We start from the raw sequence: 15,416 nt of genomic DNA, 5'->3' as shown, positions 1-15,416 counted from the left end.
AAACAATGAAATGAAATTTGAAAACATCAACAAACTTGTATGGGACTGGTTCTGTAATGTTAGGGCTAAGTCATTGCCGATCTCTGGTCCGATCATACAGGAAAAGGCACTGAGCTTTGCTAAGGAACTAGGAATTAGAGACTTTAAAAGGTCTAATGGGTGGCTGTGTCGTTGGGAGACACGGTATGACATTAAAAAAGCATTCAAAGTGTGCGGAGAGAGTGCCAGTGTGGACTTACTTGATGAGAACACTTTTAAGGACAGAATTAGTGACTTTATCGGAACGTATTCGTATGAAAAAGTGTTCAATTGTGATGAGATTGGACTTAACTACCGTGCGTTACCAGACAAGACACTCTCTGCAAAGGGTTCCTCGACCAGTGAAAACAAGACATCTAAATCAACAGATTAAGTGACATGTATTAATATAATGTGATGCTGTATGAATGAATATTATATGTAAAAAAACTATTAAAATTTGCTGAAAGTGTTTTTTCCCACATGAGGCTATGTAATTGACCCTCTGAAAGTAAAAAAGTCCATGCCCCCTCTAAACCGGAATCCTCTCTAAACCGGAATTACCTGTCGGTCCCGGGGATGTCCGGTTTAGAGGGTTTCCACTGTATATGTACAATGGAAAATTTCAAAGGGCCATAACTCTGTGAAAAATCATCCGACCATAACCGGCTGATAATATGCACATCTCCTGTTGGTAGTGAAGCTTCCCATAAAGTTTCATTGAATTCCCGTAATAAGTTGCTGAGAAATAGCTCGGACAAGAATTGCACTATATGTGCAATGGAAATTTTCAAAGGGCCATAACTCTGTGATAAATCATCCGACCAGAACCGGCTGATAATATGCACATCTCCTCTTGGTAGTTAAGCTTCCCATAAAGTTTCATTGAATTCCGGTCATTAGTTGCTGAGAAATAGCCCGGAAAAGAATTGCACTATATGTACAGTTAATGGAAAATTTCAAAGGGCCATTTTTTGGGGGGAGCATAAAAAAAGTTTGTGCATGGATGAGTGTAAATCCCTTGATATATGGTATAATCCTAAAAAATATTTTGGTGTAGGATAAATGTTTTTATGCATTGCAATTCTCCTCATTTATATCTATACACACATGCAGTTTCATATTGAAATCTAGTAGCGTATCTGAGATATACACCTGAAAAGTTACACAATACAAAAACAACAAAGGGCAATAAATCTTATTTAAGAAAGTGTAGGGTTATGGCTCTTGTGCATGGCACTTCTCCTCATTGATAGCAATACACCCATGAAGTTTCGTGTTGAAGTCTTGTATGTTATTTGAGATATAGCCCTGAAAACTTTCACAATACAAAAATCAAAGCGCTGAAGGCACTGAAGATGTTCACTATTGCATAATTTAACACGCAATTCATTTTTCAAAATCAATCGCAAGTTTGAAATGAACACACGCCATTCAACTTTAAAAAGTGTGTGTCATAGCGCACGGGTCGAGTTTTGTGTGCACTTTTTATCATCCTTATTATTTCATAGAAATAACTAAGACAAAATAAAAACAGCATGCTTTTTTGGAAGTTCTGAAAGCAAAGAAAGTATGATGAAAATGGTAATGAGAACTTAATATAAAGAAAATTTGCAGTCACCATCATATTAAAGGAATATTTTTTCTAATATCAAATGACTATCTCACCAAGAATATAAATTCATAATGAAAGTTCCGTGTACAAAACTTTTGATTTTTGACACCATATACAAATTCAAAATATACAATAATCTTCGTATCTTGTTTATGGAGGAATAAAAGTATATAAACATTGCTGTTTATGCTTTACTTGTTACCCGAGCAGTTCACACGGTGTCAACAACGCTAACATAAACATAGGTATAGAGCACTAATGCGCTTTTAGGCGAAGCTGTTTCAGTTTTCATCTTAGTGACTTTAACATAACGCCAACAGACACGCATGAATATTTTCGAATATTTAATAAGCTGATTCGAGATACAACCTCTTAATTTTTGCTACATCACTGCGTATGTGCTCAATTCAAAGGATGTAGCACTGTTCAGTGTAAGGAATTCCGGACTACTCTCTGTATGCTCAAACGACACAAATTGTGGCCCTGTTACAATTACGCGTTACAATCCATCTCGCAGAATTTCAATTTCGCCTCCAAGATGAGAAAACAATCATTAGCGAAATAGTATAGTGTCACGATAAGTGAAAATCGTTTAATTATCATACCACAATGTTTGCCGTACTTGGTCAGCACGTCTGGAAATCATTCCTTAATGCGTCGATAGGCTGCCATTATTAACAAGTTTGCTATTTTGAATTCAATTTTGTATCAAAAAGCATTGTTTTTAAATGTGGGATTTTCAATTCGCAATGAGATTTGTAATGACCCTCGTCATGCGAAAATGGGTCTTATTCCATATGCGCCCATCATATAAATAGCCCACTCAGCTATCCCTCCTTCTGGTAAGGAGAAACATAACATATTGAGTGATTTTAAAGCGAACAGCGTCGCCTATGGCCTGACTGCGCAAGAGCACATGTTGGGTTTAACAAACGCTTGCCGAAACGCATAAGACCCATTTTCGCATGTCGGCGCTATTGACGTGTGATTTAAATGTGACGAAAGAAAACTGCGTTTAAATCAAATATAAACATACGATATATTTCGATAATGAAGAAAGATACTCATAACAAGGCATATGAGGACACATATGAAGTGCTCTCCCGTAGTATATTTTTTATTTACTCACACTAATGTGTGGTTTGACAATGCTAACACACATTTCATGTGGTGAATATGCAGCTTACAAGTGAAAAACACAACACAATAGTTTAACTTTTGTTTAATTGTATTCAATTATTTAGAAAAGTAAATTGCTAACTTTATTTCAAAGTCGGCGTATACGCCGACTACATTTTTAAAAGACATGTATTGTTATAAATATATTTAATATAATATATTTAGTTGTTTTCGGTTTTAGCGATTATAAAGCATTTTCGAGGTTGCCTATAGTATGCCTGAGTAATTGATGAACTCATATCCAACTGTCAATGTATTGAGAACTGTGAATATAAACAAGCTAACCCTTCTACTAAGCTTCTACTATTGCGTTGCTAGCACCCGTAAATACAAAAGATCGCCGCTATGTGTTGAGAACCAAGAACGCTTTCCAGAAATACCCGATGTAGTAGCTTCAACGAGGTTATGAAACAGGTCATTCGTATTATTATTATAAATTATTTGTTATATTCGGGTTAAGCGATTATGATTTTTTTTAGTCTATCGTATCGCTGAAGTTATTGTTGAACTTATGTTCAACGTTTTATAAATTGAGAATATAAATAAGCGTCAACTTTTTCCCAAATCTCTCAATTTACGACCTGTACTACGTCATTGAGTTGTATGTGAGAGCGTAACCTATTGCGTTGTTATCGCCCGTAAACGTTCCTTTGTTTATCGACAGGCGCATCTATTAATAGCCTCATATCATGAATGCCAAAACACCCGCGAAAAAGAACCACGTGACCAAATAGGACGCTAAACGCAAATACCATGCGACTACGACTTTAATTATGTAAGAACGCTCCGCAATTCCTCTGAAGCCGGGGCCTTGTGATTGCTTTTACCTAAAGAATTGACCTCTAACTGAAGTAAGCAAAGGAAACGCAGCACCTAATTGTTCCATTCCTTCTATGTGCGAAGGCAGATTGAATTTTACTAATGTACGGTTTGCCTATTATAACACACATTATAATGCGGTAAATATGCGACTAAAAGTAAAAAACACTATAATTAAACTTTTGTTTTTAATTAAGTTATTTAGAAACCAAAATTCCAAACCTTATTTCAAAACAGCAAGACTACATTTTTTAGAGAATATTCTTGTTATATTTAAATGTTTTTTAACAGTTTCAGCGATAATGAATCATTTTTATGTTGTCTATCGTATCCCGGTAATAATTGTTGAACTCGTGGTCAACGTGTTATTAATTGAGACCTGTGAATATAAACAAGCGTAACCTTATACTAGTGCGTAATTCTCACCCGGACTCCCCTTTGTTTATCGCCAGCCTCAGATTTATGAATGAGATGAGCGAAAATACTACGTCACGCAGACGCAGCAGAAAGTGGACTATTTTAATCATTCATAAACAATCTCCTCCGCGACACGTGCAATACGATCATTGTTTTTTTTATTCTTTTCTATAAAACACCATTCGAAACTATTGCATTTAACACGATATTAATATAATGTTTCCATTTGTGAATAAACATAATTGGAGAACTCAAACCTCTTGCATAAATTATACAACTCTTTCTTCGCGCGTAGTGTAAGCGGGAATTGGGCTAATCATACCCAGGCCGTATCGACCTGAATTTTACATCAAGCACATTAGACGGTCGCTAAAGCGACCATCTAACAACAAAGAGCAATAACTTTTATTTAAGAAAGTGTATGGTTATGGTTAATGTGCATGGCACTTCTCCTGATTAATATACATACACCAATGAAGTTTCATGTTGATATCTCATATAGTTTCTGAGATAAAGTTTTGTGACAGACAGACGGACGGACTGACTGCCACAAGCGGACAACGCCAATTCTATATCCCTCTGCCTTTGGCAGGGGATAACAATAGCAGCCGAGTACTGACACAAATATATAGACATAAAATCATCATAAAAAAACACACACTATCATGCGTTTTAAAAAGCGAGCATCATAAATCAAATTACCAGCATCAGCATCCAGAAGATAAGCATAACTCTTGTGGCCAACATCGAACTCCACAATGTCTGAGAAGATGTCTGCCAGGTAGCCGTCTGCCCCCACCAAGCCTATGGGAGGCTTATCTGTCTCATTGTACACGGGCACCGTGACACTGAGACTGGGGGGTGTGTCATCAAGGCCTTTAGGTACAAACATCATCACTTTTACACATATGGGGGGTCATTCTGGGAAAACTGGGTTTAATGCATGTGCAGAAAGTGTCGTCCCAGATTAGACGGTGCAGTCTTGCCGCCTTGACTTAATTTTGTTTGGAAGAGACTTCCTTTAAACAAAAATCCCTTACAGGCAAAAAGTCCCTTATGAGCCTGTGCCGACTGCATGGGTTTATAGGTGAGAACACTTTACATACATGAATACAGCCATTAGTTTGGACAGAATGCGTCTCATAAAAGTATTTCAAATATTTTTTCAGGTATCGAACTTTTCAATTTTTCTTTGAGGAAAAGTTTTTTCTTAATGACTTCAGATAGTGTCAGGCACTATTTTAATAAAAAAAATTCACACCAGCGTTTACATTAGATTATACATCATGCTTTAAATATATTGCATATTAGTTAAACTCCTAAAAAGCATTCTCAATAAGCCATTCTAAGTATTTGTGTGTGTACTATTACAATAAGCTCTCGTAAGTGAATAACAACTTGTAAGCCAGTTGCAATTTTCACAATTTAACATTTTGCTAATAAAATATCAGTGCCTCTAATTAAGGAATTGCAAAAATGCAATTCAAAGATCTTATGTTCCATATATAATTGAAAATTGTTTGCATGTTCTTTCCACTTACATAGGCTCAATCTATACACAGTTTTCTAGATAAGCGTTTAATTTTCTTCACGATTAATGTTTGATATAAATTTAAAGGTTTAACACTTTCCCACTCAGAAACTGGAAATGGCAATATGCAGCCAGCAACTCCCAGGTTTTATGCTGTTTGCTGCTTATCAGTATCTTAGGGTTTGAAATGAAGCCTTTAAAACTTAAATTTATTAAGAAAAAGTCTTCAATGTAATTCGATTTTCAAATGGAATACAAACAGGTCAAATTGAGAAACTGTGGAGTAAATGAGTCGTGTTCTGGGAAAACTGGTCATAATGCATGTGCAGAAAGTGTCATCCCAGATTAGCCTGTGCAGTCGCACAGGCTAATCAGGGACGACACTTTCCGCCTTAATTGGATTTTTGCTTAGAAGAGACTTCATTTAAATGAAAAATGTCATAAAAGCGGAAAGTGTCATCCCTGATTAGCCTGTGCAAACTGCACAGGCTAATCTGGGATGACACTTTACGCACATCATGCATTATGCCCAGTTTTCTCAATACATGCCTTAAATGGTTAAACTAATACTATTGGCACAAACTAAGAGAGAGCATCGTGGTGAGTTGTGTGTCTATCTGTGGTGGGAGACGCTTGAAGTATTTCCCCACGGTATCTGCAAACTGATCTTCCTGTACCACCTCAAATATGCCTTCCTTGCCCACGGTACCATTCACTATCTCCTATTAGGAAAACATGATATCATGATATAAGCATAGTTCTGGGAAAACAGGGCTAAATGCATGTGTGTACAGTGTTGTCCCAGACAAGCCTGGGCAAACTTTTAGGGCTAACACTGTCTGCTTTAATGGAATTTTTAGTTTTAAAGAATTCTCTTATAATTTAAAATCCTGTCTAAACTGAAAGTGTTGTCCCTGATTTGCCTGTGTGGACTGCACAGGCTAATCTAGGAACACACATTACGCATATGCATTACAACAAGTTTCCCAGAACGAGGCTCATATTAACTAAAGCATAAGGTTTGCTAACATATAATGATCAAATCATATATTATCAAACGCACATTGTGATCTTAAAACGGATAGTTCCTATGTTCTGGTTACCTTAGTAATTGTTCATATACGGAGATAACATTCCACTGTAAGTTAGAATTTGTATGGCATGGGAAATGGAATAAAATAAGCAATGTGGCCAGGACATGGATGCCCTTGCTTTATGTCACTGGACACATAAACAAGAGTTGTATATCAGACATAAAGTGATCAGTTAATTAAAACAGCATATGTATCAGTCCTTTGTAACTGTTGCTACACATAAAGACTATGTCAAAATTGTAACATTGACATTTTAGCAAGCACTACTGTTGGTGCATACAAAATGATGTCTCGAAATTGTGAAATAAAATGCAGTGTAAAGAAATAGAACTTTTCAGCCACATGGACATCTTCTATCACAATTACTATATATGGACTAAGCACAAACTTCAAGTATCAAATTTCACCTTAGCATTTAGTTAGCAACATGCTTGTTGCAAGCAATAAGTCGTCTTTATATGCCAAAATAAATAACATAATGCACCATATAGTTGTGGGTTGGACGAGAACTATTACCTTCACTGTAAACATTAGAAACATGTGAAAACTCAAAGGGTCAGTTGTGATCTAAACTTTTAAGCAAGTCGCATGGTTTTGAACATGACATATACATTTGATATGATATTCCAATGTGCCAATCTATTTCGAAAGACATGAGTACATACTTTCCCTATACACAAATGAAGAAGGTTCATTGCCTTCAAGTGTCTACCGTGACCTTAACTGTTAAGAAAGTTACATGGTTGTTGTTTAAAACATGTCGTCTCCATATGATGATAATTGTTTCAAAACACATAATCACATAATCCATGACAACGTTAAGGATTAGTCGGGAAGAATTACTTGCACTATAAACATATTAAGAAAATGCGAAAAACTCAGAGTAGAAGCAGTGACCTTGATAGTAAGGCAAGCAACATGGTTTCAAACAGAACACATTTTCTTGAAATAAGGGTCGTTTTTGCAAATTAATTTCAAAATCCAATAATGCACTTCAAAGTTATGGGCCGGAAACAAACACATACTTAAGCAAGTGTCATGGTTTTTGCATGAAACAAATCTTTACTATGATGATAACTTGTGCTATTTTATATCAAAGTCTCATAAAGCGTGACAAAATTATGGACTGGATACAAACAAGTACTTTCACTACATTCATTTAAGGAATAGGTTAACACTGGAAATTTTAACTGTGACCTTGACCTAGAAGGGACTGACGTGGTTTTTGACAACAAGTTGTCTTGATATGCTTATTCAGTTGCGCCCATTTATTTGAAATCCCTGAATGCACAACAAAGTTAATGACCAGACATAAACACATAATTTCATGACAGCCATATAAAAATATGCATACACTCCAGGCATGACCTTCAAGCCAGTAACAAAGTTTTGCATGCAACACAGCTCATTGATATGCTAATCATGTGAGGCAATTGATTTTGAGCCGCATTCTGAGAAAACTGGGCTTAATGCATGTGCATAAAGTGTCGTCCCAGATTAGCCTGTGCAGTCCGCACAGGCTAATCAGGGATGACACTATCCGCTTTTATGGTATTTTTAGTTTCAAGGAAGTCCCTCCTTACCGAAAATCAAGTTTAGGCGGAAAGTGTCATCCCTGATTAGCCTGTGCGGACTGCAGAAGCTAATCCGGGAAGACACTTTACGCACATGCATTAAGCCCAGTTTTCTCAGAACAAGGCTCAATTTTGAAATCCCATCATGCACGATACAGTTATGGACCATACACAAACATGTACTTGACTATACACATACACAGAACATCAAGAAACTTCAAGTGTACACTGTGACCTCTTGACCTTAAAGATAGTGATATGGTTGTTGCATGAAATTTCAAAATCGCAGGGAAAAAAAGCAAAATTGGTCCATCATTGAGCAGTTAAGGGATGAGTTAACCAATGCAGGGTTTATGTTTTTCGGTTGTAAATTATTGGACAAGGGACAAAAAGAAAACAAAAAGCAATTAATGCTTGTCTACTGGTTACTTACAACATGTTCATAAACATCATATCATCAATCAATGAGTTCATGGCTTTTGGTTGTCATGTAAAATCCCCTGGCATTTAGGCTTTAATTGCAATGAAACTTATCTGTACAAATGATATTCTCTTATCATAACCACAAATCTATCATGAGGTTTGGAGTTTACACACTATATTTTTCCTACATTTGAAGTTAAGGATCCCTTACTTAAGTGTACTGAGGGCCATATAAAAAATCCTGACTAAGTGTACCATTGGCCTTATAAAAAAATCCTGACTAAATGCACTGTGGGCCTTATAAAAATCTGGACTGAGAGCACTGTGGGCCTTATAAAAAATCCTGACTAAATGTACTGTGGGTCTTATAAAACAAATCCTGACTAAGTGTACTGTGGACCTTATAAAAAATTCTGACAAAGTGTACTGTGGGCCTTATAAAATCTCCTACCTAAGTGTACCATGAGCCTTATAAAAACTTCTGACTGAGTTTACCATGGACAAATTAAAAAAACTGTCCTTGTAAAAAAAATCTGACTAAATGCACTGTGGGTCTTTAAAAAAAATCCTGACTAAGTGTTCATTGGCATTATAAAAAATCCTGCCTAAGTGTACTGTGGGCTTTATAAAAAAAAACAAGTGTACTGTGGACCTTACAAAACATCCTGCACTTTGCACCTTAAAAGAAATCGGGGTTAAGTGTATCATGGGCCTTATAAAATCTCCTTCTTTAGTATACCATGAGTCTTATAAAAACTTCTGACTAAGTTTACCATGGGCCAGGGTTGAGCTGCAATCTGTCCAGTCTCATTCAGCTTGCCATTGTTCTGGTCAGCCACCTGGGCCAGCAGCTTGGTCAGCTGGGGATCTTGTGCTCCTGTCCAATACACAAAGTGCTGCACACTGTTCTCCTGAAGTAAGGTAGGGAAATATATGAGCCTTATTCTGGAAAAACTGGGCTTAATGCATGTGTGTAAAGAGTAATCCCAGATGAGCCTGTGCAGTCCGCACAGTCTAAGAAGGGAGGACGATTTCCGTTTGAAATCAAATTTTTTAATTAAAGGAGGTCTCTTCCAATCAAAAACCCAGTGTAGACAGAAAGTGTTTTTCCTGATAAGCCTGTGCGGACTGCACAGGCTTATCTGGGATGACACTTTAAACACATGCTTTTAGACCAGTTTTCTCAAAATGTTGCCCTTATCAATCAGTACATAAATCCAGGGTCAACTACGTACATGTCAAAAATAACTTTTAATACATCTAAGTATTTATCTGTTATTCCTCATCCTCCTATAATTTGATGATAATACTATAGTCGAGTCACTAGCCATGATGCCCAAAAATGCATGTTTGGACGGAGACAAATACACTATAATAGTCTACAGCAGAAAAAAAAGACAAAGGGTTGCTAAAAAATTCCTTCAATAATGATCAACTACACATCATCTTTAAAGGTTTGAGAAATCTGCCAAGCAGATGGGTGAATTGAGCGCTCATAATTTTTTAACTATTTGCATGTGTAAATACCTTTCCAGAAAATTCATTTAAATAAAGCAGATTTCACACATATATGGAAACAACATGCATATTGGCTTAAATTGTCCAGATTTCTAATCTCCAACCAATGTAAAGAAAATGAAGCTGTCAGATATGAAAAAAAGAAAATTGGTGTACTAGTCTTTGTTGATTTTGAAGTATGGAAGTGAGAACACTGCGTTGATCTGTCCCAGTAATAGATGTGTTTCCACTCAACAACAGGAGAACCAGGTTGCTTTGCTTGAAAGAGCTCTGAAAACATACAGTAAATGTACAAACAACATTATCTAGGGTCTCACTACACTATTCTGAACTTGTTAACCAACATTTGAATATTAAAGTTCACATTTGGGTAACAAAAGCTAGAAATTGAAACATATACATCAATAAACAAGAAAAGTACATACATGTAAAGCTACACGTCTTTTGATTACTCTACATTTTATTCTATTCTATTTTCTATACTACTCTATACTATATTTAATAGTAAAGTACAGATTTCGTTCTGTTTTCCTTACTAGACATATGTTCCTATGCTATAAAATACCATTATTAGTTGTTTATTTGTGCAAAGGTTCTTAAAAATGCTTGCCCAATTTTTTTGGTGGGAGAGGTCTGCAGACAAAAAAAAAACTTAACAAGAGATGTGTTTGTTAACAAGAAATGTGTTTGTCAGAAACACAATGCCCGCTATTGCGCCGCTTTGAAGCCATATATTTGACCTTTGACCATGAAGGATGACCTTCACCTTGACCTGTCACCACTCAAAATGTGCAGCTCCATGAGATACACATGCATGCCAAATATCAAGTTGCTATCTTCAATAATGCAAAAGTTATTGCAAAAGGTTAAAGTTTTGGGACACACACAATGAACGAATGAATGAATGACAGACAGACAGACAGACAGACAGGACAAAAACAATATGCCCCCGATCTTTGATCCAGGGGCATAAAAAAAGGTGTAGTATATGGTATGATTCTGAAGTACTTACATACCTGTGTTCTGTTTTTAGCCTTCTGAAACACTGTGTAAGCCTTTTCCAAGGCAGCATGTAAGTTGAACGGAACTGCAATACAAACAGAGATGACTTATAGAGCTACCACATTTGGTATTAAATACTCGCACTGGCCCTACATACCACTTCGACCTTGATCTTGACCTTGAAGATAGCCATGTGCCATGGTTATCTGTTCATTTCATGTTCTGAATTTAATTTTGTGAAATTCTGATTATTCTTAAAGTATAATAAGCACTTTCCTATGACAGTTTCATTTACAGTGATGATATTTTTAAACTGTGTTCATGCATGCATTATGCATGTTAACAGTTTCATTTTTGTTGAGGATTTAAAAATAATCCACTTTAACATCATGTTTTGAAGTAAAATCAAACTGATCACACGACAAGCGAAAGCAATTTCCTATGCTTTTTAGTAACGGGTTTAGTAATCCTAAAGTACTAAAGTAAATAGTGTTCAACTGTCCAAAACATTTAAATAAGTTAGTAAAACATGAAATTATATTAACTATGATAACAATTTTTTTTTTTTTAATTATTTATCCACCTTCACTGTATCTTTGACAAACATGATATGGAATGAGTGATATATTGGACATCATCTATTGATGACGCTCAATTGAACGAATGATAATGGCGACTAAAATTCGATAAGCTCCAGCCTATAGCAGCGATTTGAGAGTGTTGAAAACTGGCCCAACACGTTTGCTGAAATTTGACATGTATATGGACCAGAATGCGATCTACCTGTTGGCGTATTTGTTATGTCTGGGAAAAATCCAGTTTTTGATTAAATCCCCAAAAAGTGTTTTTTTTATTGCGCAATGGCTATAAACACGTGGCTTGGCTGGAAGTACATGTAGCGTTAATAGCAACCCCAAGACAATTCACCCCCACGAGACAATTCACGCGCTAGACAATTCAAAATTGATTTGAAATAACAAAATTTCGTACCCAAAATATTTCGTACCCATATTTTTTTCGTACCCATTTTTTTTCCTACCCATTTCTTTCGTCCCCAAATTTTTTTTGTACCCAAATTTTTTCGTACCCAATTTTTTTTTCCTAACCATTTTGTTCGAACCCAAATGTTTTTTGTACCCAAATTTGTTCGTACCAAATTTTTTTTTCCTACCCATTTTTTTCGCACTCAAATGTCTTTGTACCCAAATTTTTTAGTACCCAATTATTATTTTTGTACCCAAATTTTTTTCGTACTCATTTTTTTCGTACCCAAATTTTTTTCGTACCCAATTTTTTTCGTACCCATTTTTTTCGTACCCAAATGTTTTTCGTATCCAAATTTGTTCATACCCAAATTTGTTTGTACCCAATTTTATTTGTGTACCCATTTTTTTCGTACCCAAATGTTTTTCGTACCCATTTTTTTTCGTACTCAATTTTTTTTTTCGTACCCATTTATACCGTCCCCAAATTTTTTTCGTACCCAATTTTTTTCTTACCAAAATTTTTATTCGTACCAATTTTTTTCGAACCCAAATAATTTTTTGTACCCCAATTTTTTTCATACCCAATTATTTTCGTACCCAAATTTTTATTCGTACCCATTTTTGTTCAAACCCAAATAGTTTTTCCTACCCAAATTTTTTTCGTACCCAATTTGTTTCGTACCCAATTTTTTTTTCGTACCCATTTTTTATACCCAAATGTTTTTCATACACAAATGTTTTTCGTACCCAAATTTTTTTTGTACCCATCTTTTTCGTACTCAAATGTTTTTTGTACCCAAATTTTTTAGTACCCAATTTTTTTTTTCGTACCCATTTTTTTCGTACACAAATTTGTTTCGTACCCAATTTTTTAATCATACCCATTTTTTTCATACCCAAAAAGTATTTCGTACCCTCTTTTTTTTTCGTTCCCTATATTTTTTCGTACTCTTATTTCGTGGGCTTTGGCAAAACGGTTGTTACTCACATTTTTACCAAAATAATATTTTTTCATTTTTCAAGTTGTTTTTTTACTTTACACATCCTAAATAGATATTAAGATTATATTCTGAAAATTTACCCATGAAAACATGTATTTGGCATATGGTTGTATTTAATTTTGGATAATTTTTGTTATGCGAAACAGTTGTATCTCAAGTTACAACCTTTGAGCACAAAAAATAACTAAGTGTACAATGTTGGAAGGGAAGTAACTCATCTTTACATCTTAAGTTTATGACATCATAATTATGACATCACTGTTTGATTTGCTTGCCATGTGGGCCTTGAAATTCTAAAGGTTGTTTTAATTATTTTTTCGGCGAAGCTGTATACGCCAGCTTTTCACCTTACCTGACCTTTGTAACTGTCCAATAAAATTCAAATAAAACTTCCCGCGGCTAGTTCAGAATGAATAGACTTCATTTATCCCATAGGCTGATTTGAGCATTTCACTGGAACATTGGAAAAATGTCGGGGTCTTTGTAACACTGTTTTACTGCGTGTCCAGCATGAAACATTTTTATCATTAATGAAAAGGCTTAATAGATAGAACAGTTTTACACTCAATCTCGACATCAATACAGTTTGTGCGTGCACCTTTTATTTTCAGAGGCAACATCGTTTATACTTAAAGGCTATTTTCTCATATTTAGAACTGACTTCCATATTCCTGTCAACATGTTAACATGTAAAAGTATAAAGAGCAGTGGAAGCGTGGCCTCACTTTAATGCATTGCATCTCAACCCGCGAGATATCACGGGTCAGTTTGCGGTTAGTGTGTGGTTTATTTACAGGTCATAGCTGCGTCTTCGAATACGCTTATGTGCTGACCTGAGTTCGCGGCTAGTAAAAGAATCTTTATAATATGATATAGACGCTTTCCGTGAACTAGGTGAATTGGAAATTTCTTTAGACCAAAAAGATGTTAAATGAAGATATTCAGCGATATTATTATGGTATGTCAATAATAGATTCTTAATTTGTTTCCAACAATGCCATGATAAATATTATTTTTAATTTATTTAACAAGAATTATGCCACTATATTGACTAATGTATTAAGCATGAGCGCGATGATTCTTGATACTGTTAATAATCGAATCAAATAGCAATGCCCGACAAACCACTAAAACAGGTTTGTTCGAAGAACGCACGTATAAATATTTAAAATATGTACGGATACTTTGCTTGTGGCCGGTTGAATCATATGTTTAAATTTCACTTCCATTTTTCTTTTGGTTTTCTGTTTCGTAACTATAGGTTTATGACAAGCAATACGTAATAATGTATTTTTTTTATAAATAGTTTACATTATTACATATTGCTGGTCATAAACCTATAGATACAAAACAGAAAACCAAAAGAAGAATGGAAGTGAAATTAAAACGTATGAGTCAACCGGCCACACGCGAAGTATCCGTTCATATTTTAAAAATGTATACTCGCGTTCTTCAAACCTGTTTAAGTGGTTTGTCGGGCATTGCTATTTGATTCAATTATTAACAGTATCGAGAATCATCGCACTCTTGCATAATACATGCTTAATAAGCCGTGAAAACTCGGCGCAACATCCCGTACTGCGTGTGATGCAGCTAAGAACTGCACAGAAAAAGACATTCGCTACCCTTGATCTCATTCATTTAACTATCAAAGCCGTATATCTTTTTTAAAGATATTTCTTGTTAATTCTCAAGAACATACATAATTACCTTTACATCTTTCTTAAATCATTTAATATTTGTATTGTAATTATTATAATTCAACAGAGTTAAAGTCAAAACAAGTTTATCTTATCAGCTTAGTTTAATTTAAAAAATAATGAACTTTAATCCTCTTTCTGAATTCAAATTTAAACTATTCAAATATAATTGTGATATAAGAAAAATGATAAGACAGAAACTAGAACAAAATGCGATTGATCTTTTTCCTACCTTTTGATCATCATTATTATAATTGTCTCAGTCTAACATGCTACACACTGGTACCATTGTCTCAGTCTAAATTGCTACGTACTGGTATTATTGTCTCAGTCTGACATGCTACACACTGGTACCATTGTCTCAGTCTAAATTGCTACGTACTGGTATTATTGTCTGTCTGACATGCTATTTACTGGTACAATTGTCATAGTCTGACATTCTATATACTGGTACCATTGTCCCCATCTGACATGCTACTTACAGGTATAATTGTAACAATCTGACATGCTATGTACTGGTACCATTGTCACGGTCTCAG

At 35.3% G+C, this 15,416-nt stretch overlaps 1 protein-coding gene across 4 annotated transcripts in view; it reads right to left on the bottom strand.

Annotated features, from left to right (window-relative positions):
• Positions 1 to 15,416, bottom strand: part of LOC127881246 (VWFA and cache domain-containing protein 1-like) — a 54,426-nt gene that overhangs the window by 27,580 nt on the left and 11,430 nt on the right. For all 4 annotated transcript variants that reach the window (XM_052428989.1, XM_052428992.1, XM_052428991.1 and 1 more), the window contains exons 6-10: positions 11,205 to 11,275; positions 10,345 to 10,458; positions 9,444 to 9,581; positions 6,163 to 6,301; positions 4,751 to 4,924 (exon numbers count right to left, since the gene is read on the bottom strand). In XM_052428989.1, coding sequence (XP_052284949.1) covers positions 4,751 to 4,924; positions 6,163 to 6,301; positions 9,444 to 9,581; positions 10,345 to 10,458; positions 11,205 to 11,275 — 636 coding nt within the window. The remainder of the gene's footprint in view (positions 1 to 4,750; positions 4,925 to 6,162; positions 6,302 to 9,443; positions 9,582 to 10,344; positions 10,459 to 11,204; positions 11,276 to 15,416) is intronic.

The sequence above is a fragment of the Dreissena polymorpha genome, chromosome 5 (assembly GCF_020536995.1).
Source record: "Dreissena polymorpha isolate Duluth1 chromosome 5, UMN_Dpol_1.0, whole genome shotgun sequence".
NCBI classification, from domain to species: Eukaryota; Metazoa; Mollusca; class Bivalvia; order Myida; family Dreissenidae; genus Dreissena; species Dreissena polymorpha.
This window is presented reverse-complemented; position numbering and strand designations above follow the sequence as displayed.